General features: G+C 42.5%; 4 protein-coding genes across 4 annotated transcripts; 2 read left to right on the plus strand and 2 right to left on the minus strand.

Annotated features, from left to right (window-relative positions):
• Nucleotides 1–789: 789 nt before the first annotated feature.
• LOC121871719 (mucin-19-like) lies at nt 790–4486 on the minus strand. Its single transcript, XM_042374131.1, has 4 exons — nt 4389–4486; nt 2615–2844; nt 2002–2176; nt 790–1039 (listed from the first exon to the last, which is right to left on the minus strand). The coding sequence occupies exons 1-4, from the start codon at nt 4484–4486 to the stop codon at nt 790–792; spliced, it is 753 nt and encodes a 250-aa protein (XP_042230065.1).
• Nucleotides 4487–6390: 1904 nt separating this feature from the next.
• LOC121871720 (probable GPI-anchored adhesin-like protein PGA55) lies at nt 6391–9293 on the plus strand. Its single transcript, XM_042374132.1, has 3 exons — nt 6391–6472; nt 7145–8621; nt 9254–9293. The coding sequence occupies exons 1-3, from the start codon at nt 6391–6393 to the stop codon at nt 9291–9293; spliced, it is 1599 nt and encodes a 532-aa protein (XP_042230066.1).
• A 1066-nt stretch (nt 9294–10359) lies between these two features.
• Nucleotides 10360–20160, plus strand: LOC121871823. The gene is made up of 11 exons (XM_042374334.1): nt 10360–10594; nt 11274–11386; nt 11932–12044; nt 12577–12815; nt 13331–13495; nt 13693–13765; nt 14879–14928; nt 15670–15745; nt 16941–16995; nt 18268–18678; nt 19426–20160. The coding sequence occupies exons 2-11, from the start codon at nt 11279–11281 to the stop codon at nt 19480–19482; spliced, it is 1347 nt and encodes a 448-aa protein (XP_042230268.1). The 5' UTR covers nt 10360–10594; nt 11274–11278; the 3' UTR covers nt 19483–20160.
• Nucleotides 20161–21779: 1619 nt separating this feature from the next.
• Nucleotides 21780–25532, minus strand: LOC121871688. Its single transcript, XM_042374101.1, has 3 exons — nt 25110–25532; nt 23620–24036; nt 21780–23396 (listed from the first exon to the last, which is right to left on the minus strand). The coding sequence occupies exons 1-3, from the start codon at nt 25225–25227 to the stop codon at nt 22291–22293; spliced, it is 1641 nt and encodes a 546-aa protein (XP_042230035.1). The 5' UTR covers nt 25228–25532; the 3' UTR covers nt 21780–22290.
• Nucleotides 25533–27048: the final 1516 nt, after the last annotated feature.

Genomic DNA, 27048 nt, shown 5'->3' on the forward strand with positions numbered 1-27048 from the left:
AGAGTTTAAAGAGCTGATATATTAAGACACTAACCTAACCTAACTTAACCTAACCTAACCTAACCTAACCTAACCTTCACACTGACCTTTCTTCTGTCGAGCGTCAGTTTAGCTGCGTCTGTTCACTCGTATGAAAGAGGCTTTAGAGTGTGTGTGTGTGTGTGTGTGAAAGCGTCTCTGTATTTCAATGTTCAGGATGATGAACGGCTGAGAGAGAGAGAGAGAGAGAGAGAGAGAGAGAGAGAGAGAGAGAGAGAGAGAGAGAGCTCTAACAGAAAAAAACGAAAATTGTTATCGCTTCCTGAGAGATTAGCGGTAATACTCGATGTTTCTGTGCTTGGACCGCACCAGTACAGTCTAGGAACGCTTCAGTGTTGGTCGCCAATGCACTTAGTGGTTGGCAGCGTTAAGCTCTCCCCCGACCCAGTCATTTGAGGTAACAGTGAGATCATCAACATAACGCCATTAACGACAGTGGTAAGTTTGCGTTAGTTGGTTAATTAAAGCAAATAATTAAAAACTGATTACACGGATAATTAATTATTGTCCGTGGCGTCTTGGTGAACGACGAAGTAATCGGGAAGGAAGAAACTGGCTTCGGCATACAGTCAAAAATCATCAGCAGAAATGCATCAACAGTCATCTCACACTGTCGGTGGAGGAGCAGACATCAGAGGTGGACGCCGAGCAGCAGACACCAGAGATGGACGCCAGCCACCTCACTGCGGCTCCTACAGACAGACGAGGAGATCCTACCGCGTCCTTCTAGGATCTGTCATAATGTTGATGTTAAAAGCCAGAGGTGTGACAGGAATCACCACTACCATCAGTGATGTCACTACTAGCACCAGTGATGCCGACACTAGCTCCACGGATGTCACCAATAGCACCACTTATATCTCCACTAGTTCCAATGATGTCACCACTAGTTCCACTGATGCCATCACTAGCTCCAGTGATGTCATCACTAGCTCCACTGATGGCACCACTAGTTCCACTCATGTCACCACTAGTTCCATTGATGTTGTCACTAGCTCCACTGATGCCACCACTAGTTCCACTGATGCCATCACTAGCTCCACTGATGCCACCACTAGCTCCACTGATGCCATCACTAGCTACACTGATGCCACCACTAGTTCCACTGATGCCACCACTAGTTCCACTGATGCCACCACTAGCTCCACTGATGCCACCACTAGCTCCACTGATGCCACCACTAGCTCCACTGATGCCACCACTAGCTCCACTGATGCCACCACTAGCTCCACTGATGTCATCACTAGCTCCACTGATACCACCACTAGTTCCACTGATGCCACCACGAGTTCCACTGATGAAATTTCAAGTTCCACTAAAGCCACCACTAGCTCCACTGATGCCACCACTAGTTCCACTGATGTCACCGCTAGTTCCACTAATGCCATCACCAGTTCCACTGATGCCACCACTAGTTCCACTGATGCCATCACTAGCTCCACTGATGAAATTACTAGCTCCATTGAAGCCACCACTAGCTCCACTGATGCCACCACTAGTCCCACTAATGAAATTACTAGCTCCACAGACGCCACCACTAGCTCCACTGATGCCACCACTAGTTCCACTGATGCCACCACTAGCTCCACTGATGAAATTACTAGCTCCACTGATGCCAACAATAGTCCCACTGATGAAATTACTAGCTTCACTAATGCCACCACTAGCTCCACTGATGCCACCACTAGCTTCACTGATGCCACCACTAGTTCTACTGACGCCACCACTAGTTCCACTAATGCCATCACTAGTTCCACTGATGCCACCACTAGTTCTGCTGATGCCACCACTAGTTCCACTAATGCATCACTAGTTCACCCCAATGCCACCACCCCAGATTTCTACAGTGCCTGCCTAATTCACTAATGCCATCACTAGTTCCACACTGATACTTACCACTAGTTCTGCTGATGCCCACCACTAGTTCTGCTGATGTACCACTAGTTCCACTAAGCGCATCACTAGTTCACTGATGCCACCACTAGTTCCACTAATGCCATCACTAGTTCCACTAATGCCACCACTAGTTCTACTGATGCCACCACTAGTTCCACTAATGCCATCACTAGTTCCACTGATGCTACCACTAGTTCCACTGATGCCAAAACTAGTTCTACTGGTGCCATCACTAGCTCCACTGATGAAATTACTAGCTCCACTTATGCCACCACTAGCTCCACTGATGCCACCACTAGCTCCACTGATGCCACCAATAGTTCCACTGATGCCATCACTAGCTCCAGTGATGTCATCACTAGCTCCACTGATGCCACCACTAGTTCCAGTGATGTTTTCACTAGCTACACTGATGCCATCACTAGTTCAGCAGTACCTACTAGCTCACTGATGCCATCACTGGCTCACTGATGCTGCATCACTAGCTATACAGTGCGATCACTAGCTCCACTAATGCCACCACTAGTTCCACAGATGCCACGACTAGTTCACTGATGCCATCACTAGCTCACTGATGCCCACCACTAGCTCCCACTGATACCATGACAAGCTCCACTAATGCCATCACTAGCTCCTCTGTTGCCATCACTAGCTCCACTGATGCCACCACTAGTTCTACTGATGCCACCACTAGTTCCATTGATGTTGTCACTAGCTCCACTGATGCCACCACTAGCTCCACTGATGCCACGACTAGTTCCACTAATGACTTCACTAGTTCCACTGATGCCATCACTAGTTCCACTGTTGTCATCACTAGTTCCATTGATGCCAAAACTAGTTCCACTGATGCCATCACTAGTTCCACTGTTGTCATCACTAGTTCCACAGATGCCACGACTAGTTCCACTGATGCCATCACTAGCTCCACTGATGCCACCACTAGCTCCACTGATGCCACCACTAGTTCCACTGATGCCACCACTAGTTCCATTGATGTTGTCATTAGCTCCACTGAAGCCACCACTAGCTCCACTGATGCCACGACTAGCTCCACTAATGACTTCACTAGTTCCACTGATGCCATCACTAGTTCCACTGATGTCATCACTAGTTCCACTGATGCCATCACTAGTTCCACTGATGTGATCACTAGCTCCACTGATACCACCACTATTTCCAGTGATGTTGTCACTAGCTCCACTGACGCCATCACTAGTCCCACTGAAGCCACCACTAGTTCCACTAATGCCATCACTAGCTCCACTGATGTGATCACTAGCTCCTCTGATGCCATCACTAGCTCCACTGATGCCACCACTAGTTCCACTGATGCCATCACTAGTTCAACTGATGCCACCACTAGTTCATCTGATGCCATCACTAGCTCCACTGATGCCACCACTAGTTCCACTGATGCCATCACTAGTTCAACTGATGCCACCACTAGTTCCACTGATGCCATCACTAGCTCCAGTGTTGCCATCACTAGCTCCACTGATGCTATCACTAGCTCCTCTGATGCCATCACTAGCTCCACTGATGCCACCACTAGTTCCACTGATGCCACCACTAGTTCCATTGATGTTGTCACTAGCTCCAAATGAAAACCATCATTAGCTCCACTGATGCCATCACTAGCTCCACTGATGACATCCCTAGTTCCACTGATGCCATCACTAGCCCAACTGATGCCATCACTACCTCCACTCAATGCCACCACTAGCTCCACTGGATGCCATAACTAAATCTCAACTGATGCCACCACTAGTTCATCTGGATGCCATCACTAGCTCCACTGATGCCATCATTCCACTGATTTCATCATTAGCTCCACTGATGCCATCATTTCATTCCACTGATGCCACTACCAGCTCCACTGATGACATCCCTAGTTCCACTGATGCCATCATTCAGCCCAACTGATGCCATCACTACCACCACTGATGCCACCACTAGCTCCACTGATGCCATCACTACTTCTCAACTGATGCCACCACTAGTTCAACTAATGCCATCACTAGCTCCACTGATGCCATCATTTGTACTCCACTGATGCCATCATTATTCTACTGATGCCATCACTTAACTCCACTGATGCCATCACTAGCTCCACTGATACCATCACTAGCCCACTTTATGCCATCATTATTCTTGCACTGATGCCATCACTAGCCCAATGATTCCATCACTAGTTTCACTGATGCCATCACTAGCCCACTGATGCCACCATTAGTTCCACTGATGCCATCACTAGCTCCACTGACACATCCTAACCCACCAATGCCATCATCATTTCAGCCCAACTGATGCCATCACTACTCCACTGATGCCACTCACTAGCTCCACTGATGCCATCACTAGTTCCATCACTGATGACATTTCACTAGCTCCACTGATGCCATCATTATTCCACTGATGCCATCATTAGCTCCACTGATGCCATCACTAACTCCACTGATTCCATCACTAGCTCCACTGATGCCATCACTAGCTCCACTGATGTCATCATTAGCTCCACTGATACTATCACTAGCTCCACTGATGCCATCACTAGCTCCCCTGATGCCATCACTAGTTCAACTGATGCCACCACTAGTTCAACTGATGCCATCACTAGTTCAACTATTGCCATCACTAGTTCCACTGATGCCACCACTAGCTCCACTGATGACAACACTAGTTCCACCTCGATACCATCACTAGCTCCCACTCGATGCCATCACTAGTCTCCACTGATGCCATCATTGTTCAACTGATGCCATCACTAGTTCCACTGATGCCATCTTCTATTCAATTGATGCCATCAATAGTTCAACTGATGCCACCACAATCTCAACTGATGGAATCACTAGCTCCACCTGGTCATCACTAGTTCCAATTTCGATGCCACAACTAGTTCCACTGCTGCCATCATTCTCTCAACTGATGCCATCACTAGGCTCCACTGATGCCATACTACTAGCTCCAGGCTCGATGCCATCACTAGCTCCACTGATGATATCCCTCAGTTCCACTGATGCCATCACTGTTTCTCCAACTGATGCCATCACTACCTCCACTGATGCCACCACTATTCCACTGGATGCCATCACCAGTTCGACTGATGCCACAACTAGTTCCACTGTTGCCATCATTTCAACTGATGCCATCACTAGCTCCACTGATGCCATCACTAGCTCCACTGATGCCATCACTAGCTCCACTGATGATATCCCTAGTTCCACTGATGCCATCACTAGCCCAACTGATGCCATCACTACCTCCACTGATGCCACCACTAGCTCCACTGATGCCATCACTAGTTCAACTGATGCCACCACTAGTTCAACTGATGCCATCACTAGTTCAACTTTATCCATCACAAGTTCCACTGATGCCACCACTAGCTCCACTGATGCCACCACTAGCTCCACTGATGCCATCACTAGCTCCACTGATGCCATCACTAGCTCCACTGATGCCATCATAGCTCACTGATGCCATCACTAGCTCCACTGATTCCATCACTAGCTCCACTGATGCCATCACTAGCTCCACTGATGTCATCATTAGCTCCACTGATACTATCACTAGCTCCACTGATGCCATCACTAGCTCCACTGATGCCATCACTAGCTCCACTGATGCCATCACTAGCTCCACTGATGCCATCACTAGCTCCACTGATGCCATCATTAGCTCCACTGATGCCATCACTAGTTCAACTGATGCCATCACTAGTTCCACTGATGCCATCACTAGCTCCACTGATGCCATCATTAGCTCCACGATGCCATCACTAGCTCACTGATGCCATCACTAGCTCCACTGATGCCATCACTAGCTCCACTGATGCCATCATTAGCTCCACTGATGCCATCACTAGCTCCACTGATTCCATCACTAGCTCCATTGATGCCATCTCTGGCTCCACTGATGCCATCATTAGCTCCACTGATGCCATCACTAGCTCCACTGATGCCATCACTAGCTCCACTGATGCCATCATAGCTCCACTGATGCCATCACTAGCTCCACTGATGCCATCACTAGCTCCACTGATGCCATCACTAGCTCCTGATGCCATCATGGCTCCACTGATGCCATCACTAGCTCCACTGATGCCATCACTAGCTCCACTGATGCCATCATTAGCTCCACTGATGCCATCACTAGCTCCACTGATTCCATCACTAGCTCCATGATGCCATCTCTAGCTCCACTGATGCCATCATTAGCTCCACTGATACTATCACTAGCTCACCTGATGCCATCACTAGCTCCTGATGCCATCACTAGTTCAACTGATGCCACCACTAGTTCAACTGTGCCATCACTAGTTCAATATTGCCATCACTAGTTCCACTGATGCCACCACTAGCTCCACTGATGACACCACTAGCTCCACTGATACCATCACTAGTTCCACTGATGCCATCACTAGTTCAACTGATGCCATCACTAGTTCCACTGATGCCATCTAGCTCCACTGATGCCATCATTAGTTCAACTGATGCCACCACAACTTCAACTGATGCCATCACTAGCTCCTCATGTCATCACTAGTTCACTGATGCCACCACTAGTTCCACTGATGCCATCATTTCAGCTGAAGCCATCACTAGCTCCACTGATGCCATCATTAGCTCCACTGATGCCATCACTAGCTCCACTGATGCCATCACTAGCTCCACTGATGCCACCACTGGTTCCAATGATTTCGCCACTAGTTCAACTAATGCTATCACTAGTTCAACTGATGCCATCACTAGCTCCACTGATACCATCACTCGTTCACTGATGCCATCAATAGTTCAACTAATGCCATCACTAGCCCACTGATGCTATCACTAGCTCCACTGGATGCCATCATTAGCTCTACTGATGCCATCACTAACCCACTGATGCCATCACTAGCTCCACTGATACCACTGACTAGTTCCACTTTATGCCATCATTAGTTCCACTGATGCCATCACCAGCTCCAATGATTCCATCACTAGTTCCACTGATGCCATCACTAGCTCCACTGATGCCACCATAATCTAATTGATGCCATCACTAGCTCCACTGATGACATCCCTAGTTCCACTAATGCCATCACTAGCTCCAATCCGATGCCATCACTACCCACTGATGCCACCATCAGCCCACTGATGCCATCACTAGCTCCACTGATGCATTACTAGCTCCACTGATGCCATCATTTGCTCCACTGATGCCATCATTAGCTCCACTGATGCCATCACTAACTCCACTGATTCCATCACTAGCTCCACTGATGCCATCACTAGCTCCACTGATGTCATCATTAGCTCCACTGATACTATCACTAGCTCCACTGATGCCATCACTAGCTCCCCTGATGCCATCACTAGTTCAACTGATGCCACCACTAGTTCAACTGATGCCATCACTAGTTCAACTATTGCCATCACTAGTTCCACTGATGCCACCACTAGCTCCACTGATGACACCACTAGCTCCACTGATACCATCACTAGTTCCACTGATGCCATCACTAGTTCAACTGATGCCATCACTAGTTCCACTGATGCCATCTCTAGCTCCACTGATGCCATCATTAGTTCAACTGATGCCACCACAACTTCAACTGATGCCATCACTAGCTCCACTCATGTCATCACTAGTTCCACTGATGCCACCACTAGTTCCACTGATGCCATCATTTCAACTGAAGCCATCACTAGCTCCACTGATGCCATCATTAGCTCCACTGATGCCATCACTAGCTCCACTGATGCCATCACTAGCTCCACTGATGCCACCACTAGTTCCAATGATTTCGCCACTAGTTCAACTAATGCTATCACTAGTTCAACTGATGCCATCACTAGCTCCACTGATACCATCACTCGTTCCACTGATGCCATCAATAGTTCCACTGATGCCATCACTAGTTCAACTGATACCATCACTAGTTCCACTGATGCCATCACTAGCTCCACTTATGCCATCATTAGTTCAACTGATGCCATCACAACTTCAACTGATGCCATCACTAGCTCCACTGATGCCATCACTAGTTCCACTGATGCCATCACTAGTTCAACTGATACCATCACTAGTTCCACTGATGCCATCTCTAGCTCCACTGATGCCATCATTAGTTCAACTGATGCCACCACAACTTCAACTGATGCCATCACTAGCTCCAGTGATGCCATCACTAGTTCAACTGATACCATCACTAGCTCCACTGATGCCATCACTAGCTCCACTGATGCCACCACTAGCTCCACTGATGCCATCACTAGTTCAACTGATGCCACCACTAGTTCAACTGTTGCCATCACTGGTTCAACTGATGCCATCACTAGCTCCACTGATGCCACCACTAGTTCAACTGATGCTATCACTAGTTCAACTAATGCCACCACTAGCTCCACTGATACCATCACTAGCTCCACTGATGTCATCACTAGTTCCACTGATGCCACCAATAGTTCCACTAATGCCATCACTAGTTCAACTGATGCCATCACTAGCTCCACTGATGCCATCATTAGCTCCACTGATGCCATCACTAGTTCAACTGATGCCATCACTAGCTCCACTGATGCCACCACTAGTTCAACTGATGCCATCACTAGTTTAACTAATGCCACCACTAGCTCCACTGATACCATCACTAGCTCCACTGATGTCATCACTAGTTCCACTGATGCCACCACTAGTTCCACTGATGCCATCACTAGTTCAACTGATGCCATCACTAGCTCCACTGATGCCATCACTAGCTCCACTGATGCCATCATTAGCTCCACTGATGCCATCACTAGCTCCACTGATGCCACCACTAGTTCCAATGATGTCGCCACTAGTTTCACTAATGCCATCACTAGTTCCACTGTTGCTATCCCTAGTTCCACTGATGCCACCACTAGCTCCATTGATGCCACCACTAGTTCCACTGATGAAATTACTAGCTCCACTGATGCCACCACTAGCTCCACTGATGTCACCACTAGTTCCACTGATGCCACCACTAGCTCCACTGATGCTATCACTAGCTCCACTGATGCCACCACTAGTTTAACTAATGCCACCACTAGCTCCACTGATGTCACCACTAGTTCCACTGATGCCACCACTAGATCCACTGATGCTACCACTACCTCCACTGATGCCCCCACTAGATCCACTGATGCCACCACTACCTCCACTGATGCCACCACTACCTCCACTGATGCCACCACTACCTCCACTGATGCCACCTCTAGCTCCACTGATGCCAGTCCAAGTATGTCCTCATACACAAACCAGTGGTCATATTTCTGTCTCTTTAAGTCAGGTATTCACGTTGTAACAATAGCTGGAGTCTTATGAAGGAGCCTTGTGTAGGAGCCTCATGAAGGAGTTTCATGAAGGAGCCTCATCGAGAAGCTTCATGAAGAGCTTTTTGCAGGAGCCTCATAAAGGAGTCTCGGGTAGGAGCCTCATATAGGAACCTCATATAGGAGCCTCATATAGGAGCTTAGTAAGGACCCATTAGTCGCGTATATTTCTTAAATATATTAGACATAAACCTTCGAAATTTCTACTTGATCAATTAATTATTTTTCAAGGATTTTACTTTATTTTTCATTACTTCTGACGATTTTTGTTATACTTTATTTCTTTATTTTATTATTTTTTATTCACCTACAATAATAAAGGTGTTAGCTTTCATGATCAGAGCATAATGTCTGGGTGTTTTATATAACTTGGAGGATCAGTAATACTATTAATATATTGACGATGAATTAAGACAAAGGTGAAGAAATGATGAATGAATTAAGGCAGAATATGTATCATTTGGTACAGCTATTTTGAAATGTCTCCTTTATCATGTGTGAGTTTGAGGAGGGGAAGAGACTGTAGTTTTCGCTTGAGGCACTCTCAGTCGACCCAGGTGTGAAATGGTGGGGGAAGGTGAAATTGGTTAATAGTACAGGTTGCTAATTGCTCACCTTGTCTTCACCTGAGAGGAAGGGTTATATAGTGTTGTGTGTTGTGTGTATATACGTATAATGAAGTCACTCAATCAATACACCATTTTATATAAGTATAATCTATATAAAAAATAATATCTAGCGTTTCACCCAACCTGACCTAACCTAACCTAACCTAACCTAACCTAACCTAACCTAACCTAACCTAACCTAACCTAACCTAACCTAACCTAACCTAACCTAGCTATTTAATAACTCATGCTCATTACAGTACACGTGTTGATAAATAGTTACTGATAATTAGTACATATAAGACTTAGTGTTTGCCTCGGTGCTAAGCTGATGACTGATTATGTTTATTTTCATCCTTACTGCAGCTTCACCGCTCGTCACTACACCCACATCCACCGCTCCCACATCCACCGATATCACAACCACCATCACCACAACCACTACCACCACAACCACCAGACCCACTACTGTCACCACTCCTATCACCACCACCCCTGCACCCCTTCCAATCACCACATCAGTACCTAGCGAGCAGTGTCCACGGTTCTACACTGATCTACTTGAACGAAACGTAACCGTGAATCCAGAATTATCCGGCTGTCGGGTGAACAATTTCGAGAGGTGCCTGAAGAACGAGAAAGGCGACTACGAGTGTCTGTGTAAGGTCGGCTATGAGAAACCAGAGACTGGGAAGACTGGCGTGTGTGCAGGTAAGGAGGTGTGACTATAACGTGGTATATTACTTCCATCAGACAATGATGAAAATTGTCCTTAAATTCAGTTATAACTCTCCAGTGTTTTGAGAAAAGCGGTGGTCAGTCGCTTTAGTAATCGTATCCTGTCACCCTCAGTTGATGTAATCAGTCCATCCGTTTGAAAGGTTTTGAACATCACTCCTCTGTCTCCTTTCATTGTCCTGTGGGTTATAGCTTATGTGAATGTCTTGACAGAAAAACTAACTATATATTACATATAAATCAATAATAGTAATAATAATAATAATAATAATAATAATAATAATAATAATAATAATAATAAAAATAATAATAATAATAATAATAATAATAATAATAATAATAATAATAATAATAATAATAATAATAATAATAATAATAATAATGCATAATCTCATAATAAGACCGTGTTATTATCGCCGTGCCGAAGAGGTATAACATTGACCCTTGTATCCAACACCATTAGCTGCCTCGATAGCCAGAGAGAATTTATATCATCTCTAAATATCACCAACACAGACTAACATTAACCCCTTGAGTAAGATATATTCACCCTTGAGTATGGGTGCTCAAAAGAATTCCAATTTTCAACCCAATTTTGAACACATCCTCAGTGTCTCATATCATAACATGAGTGTCTCGCCGTGTACCACAGAGGTGATGGAACATCCCTCTCAGCTCACGGTCGACAACAAGCCTTGGGACAACAATTACTGCCATAGGAACTCCGCAGTCTTTCTGGAACTCCTTAATATGCTGACTAAACTGGTAAGTCTATTACTAACCTCTTAGTCTCAACTCTCGTGGTATGTACTATGTATGTATGTATGTATGTATGTATGTATGTATGTATGTATGTATGGATGTATGTATGTAAGTATGTATGTACGTGTAATTTACGAGGAAACCTTCAGGTCGCTCACTCTCTCCCGTTACACCAAGTGAAACACCGGACGGCTAATCAGTTTAGGTGATAAATAAAAATATATATAATTTGATAAGAGGGAGCAGGTATGTGGAAAGAGAGAGTGTAATTTAGTAGTGCATGTCCCGTCTCTCTCACCAACTAGACAAAACCACCTAACTCAACTTTTATATATACAGTGCATACATACATACATACATACATACATACATCCATACATACATATTTATGTTATATGTATAGTCCTTTCTTATTCTTTAAACTTTTCTATGATAATAATAATAATAATAATAATAATAATAATAATAATAATAATAATAATAATAATAATAATAAAAATAACCTTCTACGTGGACCTCTCACCCTGTCTCCCTCTCGTCACCCACAGTATCTGGCCGCAGCTCAGGAGGCCAATCTAGACTCATTCCAGAGGTGTGAAATTGTAAGCGTGGCAGGTCTTGGTACAGGAGAAGTCTGCAGCGCGACTCTGAAAGTCAAACGGTTAGTGGTGTCAGCCGTGGATAGACGTTTGAGTGAAATCTGTTGAACTATAAGCGTTAGGAGTGTGTATCATAAGTGTCAGGAGTATATACCTTAAGTGTCAGGAGTATATACCTTAAGTGTCAGGAGTATATACCAAAGTGTCAATAACCTACCCTAATCAAACTTCTTTAAAACAGTGTACCTGGCAAGACACCCCCCCCCCCCTTCTTAATTACAGTATATTTCCTCTAAATTATAGTGAGTGTCGGTTTAACATAGTCTTTAGTCAACTACTAATTGCGTTCGCCTCTCCTCCTGAACCACGAACCCCCGAGAGATTCAGACTTATGAACCCGAAGCATTTATGGACAGAATAATGTATCAGTCTACTGCTTCGGGTTCACGAGTCTGAATCTCTCGGGGGTTAGTGGTTCAGGGGGAAGAGACAGATTAAGGAACTTTACGGTACATGTTTTCGGGGACGATTTATATACGTTATAATCAGATGATGACCATTATTATGTCAACTAAAGTGACTCTTAAATCGTAGGGACGTGAAGACACTCCCGAATGGAACAGCGGGAAGATGGGTCGTAAATGACGCGGGAGAGGAAGAGAGAAAGATAGATGGCCTGATGATAAAGAATAACGTCATCATGAGAGACACAGACACCTACACTAAGGATACAGCCCACAGGATGAAGAGGTCACTCGTGAAGGTCGTGGAGGACAAAGAATTCACGCAAGAACTTGGACTCGAAATCCCATCAGAGAAGATTGATTTTGAGGGTAAACTTTTGAGTATTTTTTTTTCTTGGGGGAAGGGGGGTCTTGGCGGGTCTTGTGGGGCTTGTAGAAGTCTTGGGGGGAGAGAGGGTCTTGTGGGAGTCTTGGGGGGGTCTTTTGGATCTGGGTGGGGGGGGTGGGTGGTCCTGTAGAGTCTTGGGAGGTCTTGGGAGGTCTTGGGGGGGGCCTTTTTTCAACCATCTTTTATTTACATGACAGAGAATATTGTCCTTATTACCTCAGCTCTCAGTCAATTGCAAATCTTTTTTACGTATCGGATCCTTATATTGATAATGAATAAATCAATGGTTCTTAAGGAGCGAGTGGATACAACACTCACCTTCTGTCCTAATGGTAGCTCGTTTTATCCCACCATACCGTCCCACATTAAATGAAACACAGAAACAGCAATAGTCACCACTCTACATATCCTACCGTCCTTATGGCAACCAAAGGATTACAAACAAAAAATCCTTTCGTAGATATAATCACTTGAGATTTAACAACATCTCCTTCAGGTCCAACACCCAACTTATGCGGATCTCGAGTCGTATGTTTGTCTCCTCAAGCTACGTGTAGAGACGTGAAGGACCCAGAGCTGGAAATCCAAGAGGGTCAATGTTTCTGTAACACTGGACTCGAAGACTTCTCCCCACAAGGGTCAACAGGAGAAGTGTGCGCCTGTGAGTATTCTTCTTCTTCTTCTCTAGTTTATCTTTAGATTTTTCTCCTTCGTATTCTTCTTCTTTCTCCACTCCTTTCCTCTCTTCTCGTTTCTTCTTTATTAACTACTACTACCATCAATAATAATAATAATAATAAAGAAAATTAAACTATCCCTAAGAAGAAGCTGAAATTAATCTATGTTTACCTCTCTCAGCTCCGTGTCTTGAGAATTTCTGCGGCTACGGCGGATACTGTCAGCACACTTACACGTACGAACTGGAATGCAAGTGAGTATGCTGCTGTCTCACACACACACACACACACACACACACACACACACACACACACACTCAAGATAAGTATCCATGCTTCTCCGTCTCCAGTTAATGATTGGGTGACTGTCAAAAGATTATTACCAGTTACTGTACTTTGATTTTTAACTGAAGGGTATTACAGATCTAAGTCAGGTTGAGAGGATACTAATCTGTAATACGTTAATGCACTTATTATTACAAGGTGCTTTAGACAGGCTTCAATAGGTCAATCGTTGTTTAATTGTGAAGGAAAAAGCCCCAGAGTTAAAAACACACTTAAAACAACCATCATATACACAAGGAAAACTCAAGCACGAACATTACAAAACAAAACAGAATGGTAACTTATTTTAATTCCTATTAAACATCCTAAATATTATACCTAACAAAAATAACAAGAATAACTTACCTGTTGAGGTGAATACAGGTCAGCCACAGTAAAGAAAATACCCAGACAACGTCAAAGGAATTGGGGAAACAGATCCGACACACAGCAGTCGGTGTCAGGAGTAAAACTGACTCTCTGTCGACTTTTCTCAACCCAACAGGTGGATGGCGGGAGTTAAGGTCCTCTGGTGTTCATCACCGGAACTACAGTAACAGCCATTAGACTAGTTACTAACTAGTCTAATGGCTGTTATGCAGTAACTAACTAAATAGAATAAATCAATTAAACAAATGTATTTTACATGTCATATTACTACAAAATAGTCCAAATAATATAATTAGAATATAATATATACAATACACCTGGACTTACATGAGCTCCAATGAAATCACTAATACTGTACCTGATTCACTGGAACTCTCAGTAACACCGAGTCATCGCAACTAAGGATTCGTGACAAAGGGAAAAATATAAGTGATAAATACCAGATTGAGGAAGACAAGGATTCCATTAACAAAACAGAATGATTAATAGTGAGACATTATTTATTATTGTAGGGTAGAGAGAGGAGAAAACACTATTAATGTGACCTTTAATCTCTTCTTCCGTGTCCCATGTGTTACTCATTATCCTTCACCTGTAGGTTCCGTGTTCTAGATGTTCCTAATTAACCTTCACCTATATGTTCCGTGTTCCAGATGTTCCTCTTGGTACTACTCAGGCGAGAAGTGTACATACGACATGAGAGGTTAGTCACCTCTATCCTATTTACCATAAGTGTTTTATATAATAATTATATACTGTATCGTAGACGTCAACAAGACCTGCCGTATATAAGGTGCCCCAGAAAATGTCCCTGTTTGCTCCCTGCCTCCCTGCCTGTTCCCTCCTTCTCTCCCTCACTGCCTCCCTCCAACTCACAGTGTCTCAGGGAACAGGCAGGCAGGGAGGGAGGCAGGGAGCAGGCAGGGAGGGACGCAGGGAGCAGGTTGGGAGGGAGGCAGGGAGCAGGCAGGGAGGGACGCAGGGAGCAGGTTGGGAGGGACGCAGGGAGCAGGTAGGGAGGGAGGCAGGAAGCAGGTAGGGAGGGAGGCAGGGAGCAGAGGGGGAGGGAGGGAAGGAGGGACCTTTTTCTGGGTCACCCTACCTAATAATTATTCAACTGTAGTCATGATATAATGTGTACTGAAAGTAGTACAATATTTCACACCCTGAAGTCTATTTACTCTTGAGTCTTCCCAAATGTTGTTATTAATGTTTGAAAAGTGATATTAACAGTATTTTGCCATTTTCATATGTTATACTGCTTTTGATTGAACCAACTGAACTGACGACGATAGTTTAACCCTTTGAGAACAATTATTTAACCCTTTGAAGACAATAATTTTAACCTTTGAGAACAATGGTTTAACCTCCTCAGGATTTTGGTATATTTTATCTCTTCTCATTAAGTGTTTCATAATGCTAATCTAGTAATGTTGCCGGACAGTTGTGATTGGTGTTGTGGCTAGCGTCCTGTCCATCGTTCTCGTCCTGGCCGGTGCTGCCCTCTACTGGAGGCGACGGTAAGTGTGTTGTTTGGTGCACACTCCATTCTGTAATATAATAATAATAATAATAATAATAATAATAATTCAATAAAGTGATCATACTGGTTTACAATTGGATAAGCATATTTATAAACTATGCAGGTATACAGTTCAACATGAATATAGACCATGTAGGTAGACTGTGTAGGTAGACCGTGGGTTACCTGTGTGCCGAGACAGTGCTGCAGGTAAACAACAATGGTAAACACTAAGACAACTTGACCAAGGATATTCAACAAAGATGTCAGCTGCTTATTTCCAGGAGGGTCCTTTGTTTAACCTTACGCTTGGTCTCTGATCAGTAATAGTGTGTCAACAGTGAAAGTTTGATAGAATTTAACGAGCATAACATTGCTCTTGGACACTCCGAGGCTGGCGGACCACTACACGTTCTATGAAGTTTTTATCTAAATCGACAAGAAAATATTTGTGTTGGAGAATTGATTTTATATTTATTTTCTCTTCATTATAATTATTAATAAGTATAAAAATAATTATATATGGATAAATATTCTTGTAAATGAAATCTTTTTGCGTTTTTTCTCAAAATATTCCTCACACAATATTCTTTAGATATCTGTGCAGATTTTATAAAGAAAATTGGCTAAAAGTCATTAAGAATATATAAAAACCTGAAGCGAGATAATCAGTAAAGACTCGAGCTACGAAAGGTTATATTCAGTTAAATGTTCAACTCAACTGAGGATGATAGAATCTAACTGACTTTCTTAGGGCAGATAGTCTACTGAACCATTGAAATTGGCTTCGAATATGCTATGAATCTGTACCGTAACTCAAAGCACTTTCTATGTTTGAAGATCTTAACTACTGTAGGCTACTATAAGTATATTATTACTACCTCTTGACAACAACTTTATCTTATGCACAGTCATCCACGAAAATCCTGTCGCCTCTCATCCTGAACCACGAACCCCAAGTTTCAGATTCGTGAACCCAAAGCAGTAGACTGATACATTATTCCGTTCGTAAATGCTTCAGATTCGCGAGTCTCAATCTTGGGGGTTCGTGGTTCAGGAGTAGAGGCATTAGGTGATCATACTGGTAATAACCCCCTTCTATTATGGTCTCAAAGAGTGATGGGGGGGGGGGGGACCAGCTATTGTTGTCTTGTTCACAAATATTAACAATGGCCTTGTGTATATTCCCTCAGAAGGCGACGTGGATTATTCCCAATACTTTCTACCCATTCCTCCTCGTCCTCACAGGTAAGGATCATCAGCTGTCTGTCTTAATTACATGTTGATACCTGTGCATACGTTTTGACTTCTGAAACATGTTTAGAGAGATTTACACAGTACGTCCCTTATATGCGTGTACGGAACGGTCACATAATGATCGGGACTAATTTTGCTCCTGAGTTTACATCTTGGCCAAACATTAACCTAACCTATAATAATGCATCATAAAGCTAACCTAACCTAACCTAACCTAACCTAACCTAACCTAGCATATGTTATGTTATTAGTTCATATGTGTTGTCAATATAGAGTTGTTGTTGTTCTAAATGTTTTTGTTCACTGTTACTTCTAATTTGTGTTGCCCCGTGAACCATTTAGACGTTATCAATCATACAATGGCGATGTATTTCTTCCTTTGTAACAGTATTAACGCATGTGTATTATGTGTATGTGTTCCGTGTATTATGTGTATGTGTTCCGTGTATTATGTGTATGTGTTCCGTCTATAATTATGTATGTGTTCCGTGTATTATGTGTATGTGTTCCGTGTATTATGTGTATGTGTAGCCGTGTATTGTTTGTGTTGTCTATAAACTGTTGTGGTTGATAAATAGCGTCATGTATGTCTTTGTTGTTCTCACTTCTTGGAAAGTTTTAGGCCTGTGTCCTCCTTCACCAATAATTCCTGAAGCTTCATTACTATCTAGATTTATTATTGTTTCAATTTATAAGAAATTATATTAATCTCTAAATGGCTTCTATGCTTATCAATTATCTCAGTTATTTACGAATTATTTATTGGTGTACTTAGCCCCCAAAAAAGTAATTGTTTATGAATTAGTGGTTACATAAATTAGATATTAAGAAATGTGTAAATAAAAAAAAATAATCTATTAAAATATAAGTTGGTATAAGTTGGTACCTTCACAACACTGATACACGTGAAAGTTGGTCCCATAAGAATGACTGTGTGGATATTTGCTTCTTTAAATACACATAAAGGTCAAGTGTACATACCACATATAAAGCAACACTTGTTAAGACTACCAAGGAACATTATTAAACCCGGTCAACATCAAGTACCTTTTGACTCATCACATTTAATACGATACAAGATTATAATTTTACTAGAGAACAAATCATTTTAATACATTTTCTTCCTCATATGTTATTCTAGTGGGATTTAACCCCAGAATCTTGTGAGGATGTTGAATGAAGTGACTGAAACTTAGATTAGTTTGACTTAATCTGACTCGACTCACAAGGTGTATGGATAGTTAACCCACATATTACCAACAGCAAGAACCAGGTGATTATAGGGCCATGAACCCCAATGTAACGACGGAGCTGAAGGGCGACCGTGAGACTCCTGACCAACAGTATGACAGAGTTGAGGACCCCCACCACCACCACCGCCAACCACGGGTCCTGAGAATCGTAAACCGACGACCACTGACAGCTACCAACACTCAGCAGATACAAATCGATGGCATGACTGATTCTTCCACTAGTGATGACTTTGATTATAGATATCCAGGGGTTAGCCATTCAAGACCGACAGGGCGAGTAGACTTCATGCCGACAGAACAACAGCGAGTATATTCTATACCGACGAGTCCACAGCGAACTGACTCCAGTCCAACAGAAATACAGAGAAGACACAGAATATCGACAGATTTACCGCCGTCACCACCTGCCAGGGAACATCACGTAAGGTTAAAGGCGCCTTGTGTCAGCTACTGCTGTATGCCCTTGAGACGAGTGACAATTGTTTACTAGGGATTAATTAACTTGAAGTCGTCGTTTCTTTTTCTTCAGGATAACTTGTTAACTCTCTCTCTACACACAGATTAATCTCTGTTTATCAACCATAGCTCTAACAGGTCCAGGTGATTAGGATTTTGTGTATATAAGACTTGAGTTCCTCCAAGACCGAACGTATGATAAAGGTTGTAAACATCTTGTGATAAATATTAATAGTTCAGTCATTCACAAGATATTTTCTGCTTACTTTTGATCACGTTATATGTATTACAGGTGAGACCTCTATATAACGGACTTCCATTTAACGGACTAGCCTCTTATATAAAGTCCGTTGGAAGGTTTCATATATAACGGACTTCGATATAACGGACTAATCTTTCATATACAGTCTGTTAAATAGAGGTTTTACTGTACAAGTCTTTTAAAACAATGATCTTCAGACTAAATATATCATCTGGCATAAAACTATTCCGTTAAATCGAAGTCCGTTATATATGAAACCTTCCTCTAACGGACATGAAGCAGAGTTCCTTCCACAACATTAAATTGGGCTGTTGGTGCTATTGACTTCAAAGGTTATATTATAGTACACAGTTAAAAAAATCATCGGAATTTAATTAGTTATCAAAAACCAGAAAAACAATTGACTAACGTTTATTAATTTTTCCTCTATTTTTTTTTTTTAATCGACAGAGCTCCTTGGCGATCCCTAGAGCGAGGATTTGGTCCGGTCTGCCCGATCAGGTGTAAACAATATGATAGCTGGGTGATGATGGCGCAGTTATTGGCGCAGTTCGATGCTTCTTCTTCCATTCATGCAGTGAGCTTATGTTGAGGGCGGCTACTGGGTTTACGAGACCAGTTCAGTTAACCCTCTCTCTCTCTCTCTCTCTTTCTCTCTCTCTCTCTCTCTCTCTCTCTCTACGTGCACTGTGTATCACTATAAATACTGAATGACTGAATAACTGATTAAGTGATTGAGTTTTGAGTATACTTTATATTTTTGTATCTTTCATCACTGGTAAGAGACTGTGTACAAGTTTATGTGTGTACAATATGTAACAGTTCATTATATTGTCCTTTATTAAACCTTATAATACAAAAAGAACTAACAAAAACAGGTATTGAATTAGTTGTATATTTCTGGAGTTTATATAATATACATGAAAATATATAAAGTCAGTTATATATGAAACAATTATTATATATAGAGATTAATTGATGCCTTAACACCATAGTCTTTGTCGTGATCATGTTCAACGTATGATTGGTTTATTAAGTGTTTTTACTACTTGTAGACGAATTACTTAAGGATAGTTTCTCTCCATTTAACTACGTCTTTCTTGTACTGTTCTCACCAACTCAAAATGTAAATTAGGTGATAATTACTAAACACTTGTCTTTAAATAAAATGAACAAGAGTATTAAGGATTTGTTTTATTATATTTTATTCCATATTTTCAGTGATAATGATTCCAGTACCTGTTAAGTGTTTCAACAGATAATGAGATGTAAAATAACTGTAAAAAATAATTATACTTTATATCCAGTTTCCCTTCTTTTATTTTCTGCCATATTTTTGCCTTGGTAATTAAATTCAAGACATAAGTGGATAGTTGTTTAGTATTGGCATCTTTGTCTACGTAATTATGTAAACTAATATAGATGAACACGATGCCTAATATGTTAAAGCCGAACCATAATTAGCTCACCTTTGATGCACTGTAAGGTGAGGTCACATGTATGTCTGAATGTATAAGAAAAGTGTATGTATGAATGTATGAACCAATTAAGCCAGGTGTGAGGGCTGACTAGTGGCCATGGCCCACCTCATCAAACACATAACTGGACTCACCTATTCATCACAGTCTGCCCCCAGGTATAAATCTTACCTTTTTCTTGATATAGTGTGTAATCTAACCTAACCTAACCTAACCTAACCTTGTGACAAACATATTATGATGACAGAATAAAATCCCCGCCAGGATAAGAGGAACAGCTCATAATAGTGACGTCTTCCTGTTGTTATTATTGACGTCTTCCTGTTGTCATTATCCTGTTGTTACTATTGACGTCTTCCTGTTGTTATGTTTAGCATATTGAGGGAAAAATTATATATTTCAGAGATAAAAAGAGATTTAAGGAAGTGTCAGCCGTGAGTGTCAGGTGGTTATTGTCAGCCGTGAATGTCAGGTGGTTATTGTCAGCCGTGAATGTCAGGTGGTTATTGTCAGCCGTGAATGTCAGGTGGTTATTGTCAGCCGTGAATGTCAGGTGGATGTTGTCAGCAGTGAATGTCAGTTGGTTGTTGTCAGCAGTGAGTGTCAGGTGGATGTTGTCAGCAGTGAGTGTCAGGTGGTTATTGTCAGCAGTGAGTGTCAGTTGGTTGTTGTCAGCAGTGAGTGTCAGGTGGATGTTGTCAGCAGTGAATGTCAGGTGGTTATTGTCAGCAGTGAGTGTCAGTTGGTTGTTGTCAGTGAGTGTCAGTTGGTTGTTATCAGCAGTGAGTGTCAGTTGGTTGTTATCAGCAGTGAGTGTCAGTTGGTTGTTATCAGTTGTCAGTTGGTTGTTATCAGCAGGAGTGTCAGTTGGTTGTTGTCAGCAGTGAGTGTCAGTTGGTTATTGTCAGCAGTGAGTGTCAGTTGGTTGTTGTCAGCAGTGAGTGTCGGTTGGTTATTGTCAGTGAGTGTCAGTTGGTTATTGTCAGCAGTGAGTGTCAGTTGGTTGTTATCAGCAGTGAGTGTCAGTTGGTTGTTATCAGCAGTGAGTGTCAGTTGGTTGTTGTCAGAGTGTCAGTTGGTTGTTGTCAGCAGTGAGTGTCAGTTGGTTGTTGTCAGCAGTGAGTGTCAGTTGGTTGTTATCAGCAGTGAGTGTCCAGTTGGTTGTTAAGTGAGTGTCGTTGGTCGTTATCAGCAGTGAGTGTCAGTTGGTTGTTATCAGCAGTGGTGTCAGTTGGTTGTTGTCAGCAGTGAGTGTCAGTTGGTTGTTATCAGCAGTGAGTGTCAGTTGGTTGTTGTCAGCAGTGAGTGTCAGTCAGGTGAGTGGGTTGTTGTCAGCAGTGAGTGTCAGTTGGTTATTGTCAGCAGTGAGTGTCAGTTGGTTGTTATCAGCAGTGAGTGTCAGTTGGTTGTTATCAGCAGTGAGTGTCAGTTGGTTGTTATCAGCAGTGAGTGTCAGTTGGTTGTTGTCAGCAGTGAGTGTCAGTTGGTTGTTGTCAGCAGTGAGTGTCAGTTGGTTGTTGTCAGCAGTGAGTGTCAGTTGGTTGTTGTCAGCAGTGAGTGTCAGTTGGTTGTTATCAGCAGTGAGTGTCAGTTGGTTATTGTCAGCAGTGAGTGTCTGTTTCATATAATTTAATTAAATAATGTTATCAGAGTTTTACAATTTCAATTATATAAATTGTCAAGCAATCATCTATATTTACGTTGACATGTAATGTATATATATATATATAAACACAAGCAACATATTTTCACTCCAAACACATTCTATATAAATCATAATAATATAACAATACATTAGAAATTCTTGGAGAGGAGTGACTAAAACTGGTCTTAATTATCAGATGTTGTAATTGTAGTGGGAAGGTGTGTCCTCTTCTCTCCCAATGGTGTGGTCGTATTCCAGGGTGTGGACGTGTTCCAGGGTGTCGTAGTGTTCCAGGGTGTGGTCGTGTTCCAGGGTGTGGTCGTGTTTCAGGGTGTGGTCGTGTTTCAGGGTGTTGTAGTGTTCCAGGGTGTCGTAGTGTTCCAGGGTGTGGTCGTGTTCTAGGATGTGGTCGTGTTTCAGGGTGTGGGCGTGTTTCAGGGCGTGGTAGGTGTTCCTTTCGCATTGAGGGGAATTCCTTAGCGGAGAATTCCTTACATATAAAAGATCTGAAGGCCGAGTGAGTGTTGTGACCACTTCGCAGGTAACATTTGAGATGTCTGTGTATGTTGGGTCCCACTCGTTGGAGCATTCTGTGTGAGCTCCTTCTGTTGGGTCCCACTCATTAAAGTATTCTGAGTGGGTTGTATGTGTTGCCCCCCACTCTCCCCCGACATCACCTTGATCTGTAGCTTGGAATGAGTGGGCCGAGTGTATTGAATCCCACTCAGAAGAAAGTTCAGGGTTGTGATAGAGCTGCGACTCCCACTCGTCAGGCTCGTTATAGATGTGGTTAGCGGGAGAATCACGGCCTGTTGTCAGAAGACCTTTAGGAGGATCCTGCGGCTCATCACAAGACTGGCGCCAACCCTCTAATGATGACGACCGAGCTAAGGAGGCCCTCAGCTCCAGGTACTTCCTCCTCAGCTGGCAGATGACACTAGACGCGACCACCAATGATATAACGAATAAGATACACATCCCTGCCAGACCACAGATAAGCCAACATTTCCAGTCTTCTTGGTCAGACTCAAAACATTTTTGCAATCGTGTCATTTGCTCTGATAGTGTTGATAGTGTCGAGAAGGCAGGTGAGTTGTCGACTACGCTAGGGTGAGTCGATGGGACTGACGTTTGTGTCGAAAAGGCAGGTGAGTTCTCTACCACGCTGGGGTCAGACGACGAAGGGGTTGTGGCACATACCTCACAAGGCTCAGGGACAGGACAGGGTGTCGTAGATGTAGTTTGTGTTTCAGCTGTACTCGGGTAATACACTGGAGGACATCTAGAGCTTGACCAGTCTGAAACACATTTTACTTTAGAATAATATCATTTTTTCTCATAAATAAAATGCTCAAGAATGGAATGTCAGGATGCATTTATACCTTTCGTGAGACATATGGAGCTAATAACTATCCCTGTTAAATGTATAAATATGACATTAATCGATCTTACATGATTTGTGAAATTATAATTGTAAGTTCAGCATTGTGATGATGTTGGTGGGTGGAAGTATTGACATACCACAGAGATTGACGGTCATGTTGACTCTCCTCTTGCGGATGAAGTGGATGGTGTCAATGTGGCCAAGTGAAGCGTTGGGTAGATGGATGTGGTCTTGTGCCTGAGAGTTTCCCAGGAGTAGCTTTGTTACTCCATTGTTCTTGGTAAACTTAAGGGTGACCTGCTGACCTACAACCAATACACTAGGGGTTAACGATGATTTCTTCTCAATATCATCTCCCTGGAATACTGCAGTTATTTTATTATTATTTATCATTCGAATCAACACTCTGTATATGACTTTTCCGCTTTGTAACAATTTTAGTGCAAATTTTTCCCACTTTGGTGTGTTAATGATAAGATGTATTGTGGCTTGAGGCTGAAATTGTGCGTAAGTCACCAGGTTTGAAATGTCACCCATTTCTCTTTGTTCACAGCCTGAGGAGAGAGAAGACACCGTCGTGAATTTCAAAGCTTCCTTAACTCTGTGAGACATGCAGAGTAAAATTTAAGTCAATATTGTGAACGTAATATTACTTTATATAAATGAAAGAATGAAATAGTAGTAGTAGTTATAGTAGTAGTAGTAGAAGTTGTTGTAATAGTAGTAGTAGTAGTAGTAGTAGTAGTAGTAGTAGTAGTAGTAGTAGTAGTAGTAGTAGTAGTAGTAGCAGTTTTTTATTATTATTTATTGGGCACTCCCCTACATCCTTGTGTAAGGTGAAGCGCAGAAGCGTTTACAGTGCCCAACAGGGAAGCATGCTAAGTCCATAAGGGCTGCAGGGCTGCAGCTCCCCTACAAAACTGTCAGACGTATAGTACCTCTACTTCTATACCAGACAAACAATTTAATCAAGTTTTTATAAAAATATTCAGATAGAATGTTGTCGTCATTATATATTACGCAATTAGTGCCCGTGCTGCACTGAAATTTGGTCTTCAATCTCTGCAGTCCATTGACCTAACTGACACGTGCGGTGGAGGGGTATAATAGCAGCCCTTCTACTTCACAGTAGACAGACCTTGAGCCGTGCTTAATGAAAGCTATCTACAGTCTACATTATCAGAAACTGTAAAGCTTATCAAGATAATGACAACGGCTGAGGCAGAAAGGTGTTTTACAGCCTTGAAAAGAATCCAAACTTTTTTGCCGAATATCACGATGGATGACATTATCTGCTTTAGTAATGATATTCATTGAAAATAAAACGGTCACAAAAATAAATGACTTTTGTGAAAAAGTAGCTAATCACTTTGGTACATCAAAGAGCCGCCGCACGGAGTTTATCTTTCAAGCAATGTACAGCTGGGCCCCAGATGCCCAGCTGGGCCCCAGAGTATTCACGCCATCAACTTCAACTCACAAACTGGACCCTAAGGTTTTTTTTTTCTTTTGCAAATTATAAAAAATTGCAGTCCCCCTTTTTGCATTTTATCACGAGCCGCCACTAGTAGTAGTAGTAGTAGTAGTAAAAATAGCATTAGTATATGAAAAAGTATGGATAATTTACCTTGTGGTTCACAGCCAGGACACTCTGGTGGTGGGTGAGTGTAGGTGAGGGCGGGCAGGATAATGAACACACCTACACCTATCAAGAACACCTTCTCATGCCATCTCCCTGTCTTCATCCTGTATACTACACAGAGTGGGTGTTCCCTGATAACCCTACCACAGCCGCCACGACCACAACAACCACCCCTACCAGAATCACCACAACCACTCTTACTCCTACCAACACCACCACTACCACAACCACTTAAACCCCTACCAGAATCACTACAACCATACTTTCTCCAACTACATCACCAATACCACAATCAAAAGCTGAAATGGCTAAATTTCAGTACCACACACATATACAACTCTTCTCGGACACCACACCACCACAGTTTCGCCGCACCGCAACTTCTCGCGCCAATCAGTATCCTCAGGCGTCTCTGCTACGTCAACACAGGACCCCCCGTGGCCGTGTTTATATATATATATATCTCCTCCCCTCAACCAAGGCCCAAGTCTCTCCCTACCTCCAACCCCCCACACTCCCACGTTGACCCCCTCCTCCACCACCCCACACCCTCCACTACCCTCCCAACTCCCCCACCTCCTCCCACCACCCCACACCCCCAACTCCCCTCCTAACTCCCCCACCTCCTCCCACCACCCCACACCCCACACCGCCCCCCATATCCTCTTTCCCCATATTCTGTTACACTTCCTTAAATCTCTGTACATGACAACGAGAACAACAGGATATCTGACAACAGGAAGCATCGTGGCGTCAATATTATGATCTGTTCCCTTATCCTGGCGGGGATTTTATTCTCTCGTCATAATATATTTGTCACAAAGACTTTAACACAACTGAAAAATAACTCTAATAAAGATGGTCTGAAGGCTAAATGGACAAACAAAATAATTATAATCGAAAATAAAATAACTGGCTAAAATTTCCCCTAAATAAGAGATTAAGATTAATATCTACCACTCTCAATAGTTAACAAGCGATGCAAAATAGTTCAATCTGTCCCCAAGCGATGGAAATCCCCCCCGGTGGCAGATTTACGCACTATAGCCTATAACTTTGTCCAAATTCTCCAGATCTAGTCAGTCGATCCATTATCTCACATCATTAACTTCTTCACTGTTTCATCTGGATTATGGCAGCTTCATGTGGTTATTCAGTAGGTCCCATAAGTTATCCTCATTTAGTATATATTTCAATTGTGCGTTTATTTATATTGATGTAGGGAATTCTATTTTGTTAAAGAAGTATTCATGTTTTTTCGTCTGAATTTACATAATATTGATACAAAGAGCTACTGTTTTTTACTGAGGAATTCATCAAGTGTCACTTTTAATGGCGTTATTGAGAAGATTTTCCTCACCACACAAACTCCATAATGCAGGCAAAGTTTTCAGTCAAGTAACAATCTACTCATTAAGGAGACTAAAATCCCGCCTCGTCTGTTTTGTGGATCTGAATAGAGTGTCTTAACTTCAGAGATAACAAACATAACTCAAGCTGCTGATGTGAGGTCCTTCAAACTGATATAGAGTGTTAAAAAGAGACAAGGAAGAAGTATATCGAGATCCGTTCAGTGTACCATTTTCTTTGTTACTGGGATAATGGTAGAAAACGAATATATTTAAGGGATAACTTTGTTCAACGGTATAATCTTCTTTTTCTCACTGTATATAAAATTTTTGGTCCTTTTCAACACTATAATTACACGATATACACGTTCTTACTATCAACAAATGGTTATTTATATGCAATGTTGTTGTGTTGAAGGATTATCCATCGTCCTTTCTTCTCTTCATCGTCGTCATCTTCCTCCTCCTCATCGTCATCTTTCACAACTTTTCTCTCCTCCTCTCCTTCCTCTTCCTCAATTACCTGCCTTTTCTTCATCTTCTTCTCTCCAATTCCCTCACTGTTTTTTTTTATT

Source organism: Homarus americanus, unplaced genomic scaffold (genome assembly GCF_018991925.1).
Source record: "Homarus americanus isolate GMGI-L3 unplaced genomic scaffold, GMGI_Hamer_2.0 scaffold39675, whole genome shotgun sequence".
NCBI classification, from domain to species: domain Eukaryota; kingdom Metazoa; phylum Arthropoda; class Malacostraca; order Decapoda; family Nephropidae; genus Homarus; species Homarus americanus.

What these genes read in the sequence shown, in the direction of transcription:
- LOC121871719 (XM_042374131.1), bottom strand. Translation starts at nt 4,486, where the DNA reads ATGGCATCAGTGGAGCTAGTGATAGTATCAGTGGAGCTAATGATGACA. An exon ending in CTAGTGATGGAATCAGTGGA is followed by an intron (nt 2,845 to 4,388) that starts GTTAGTGATGGC and finishes TGATGGCATCAG; the next exon opens with TGGAACTAGTCGTGGCATCT. An exon ending in GTGGTGGCATCAGTGAACTA is followed by an intron (nt 1,040 to 2,001) that starts GTGATGCGCTTA and finishes TGGTGGCATCAG; the next exon opens with TGGAGCTAGTGACAACATCA.
- LOC121871720 (XM_042374132.1), top strand. Translation starts at nt 6,391, where the DNA reads ATGCCATCTAGCTCCACTGATGCCATCATTAGTTCAACTGATGCCACC. An exon ending in TGCCATCACTAGCTCCTCAT is followed by an intron (nt 6,473 to 7,144) that starts GTCATCACTAGT and finishes CTGATGCCATCA; the next exon opens with TTAGCTCCACTGATGCCATC. An exon ending in GATGCCACCACTAGTTCCAC is followed by an intron (nt 8,622 to 9,253) that starts TGATGCCATCAC and finishes TTGTAACAATAG; the next exon opens with CTGGAGTCTTATGAAGGAGC.
- LOC121871823 (XM_042374334.1), top strand. Translation starts at nt 11,279, where the DNA reads ATGGAACATCCCTCTCAGCTCACGGTCGACAACAAGCCTTGGGACAAC. An exon ending in GCGACTCTGAAAGTCAAACG is followed by an intron (nt 12,045 to 12,576) that starts GTTAGTGGTGTC and finishes CTTAAATCGTAG; the next exon opens with GGACGTGAAGACACTCCCGA. An exon ending in ACGTACGAACTGGAATGCAA is followed by an intron (nt 13,766 to 14,878) that starts GTGAGTATGCTG and finishes TCCGTGTTCCAG; the next exon opens with ATGTTCCTCTTGGTACTACT.
- LOC121871688 (XM_042374101.1), bottom strand. Translation starts at nt 25,227, where the DNA reads ATGAAGACAGGGAGATGGCATGAGAAGGTGTTCTTGATAGGTGTAGGT. An exon ending in TCCTGGCTGTGAACCACAAG is followed by an intron (nt 24,037 to 25,109) that starts GTAAATTATCCA and finishes CTCTCTCCTCAG; the next exon opens with GCTGTGAACAAAGAGAAATG. An exon ending in CATGACCGTCAATCTCTGTG is followed by an intron (nt 23,397 to 23,619) that starts GTATGTCAATAC and finishes AATGTGTTTCAG; the next exon opens with ACTGGTCAAGCTCTAGATGT.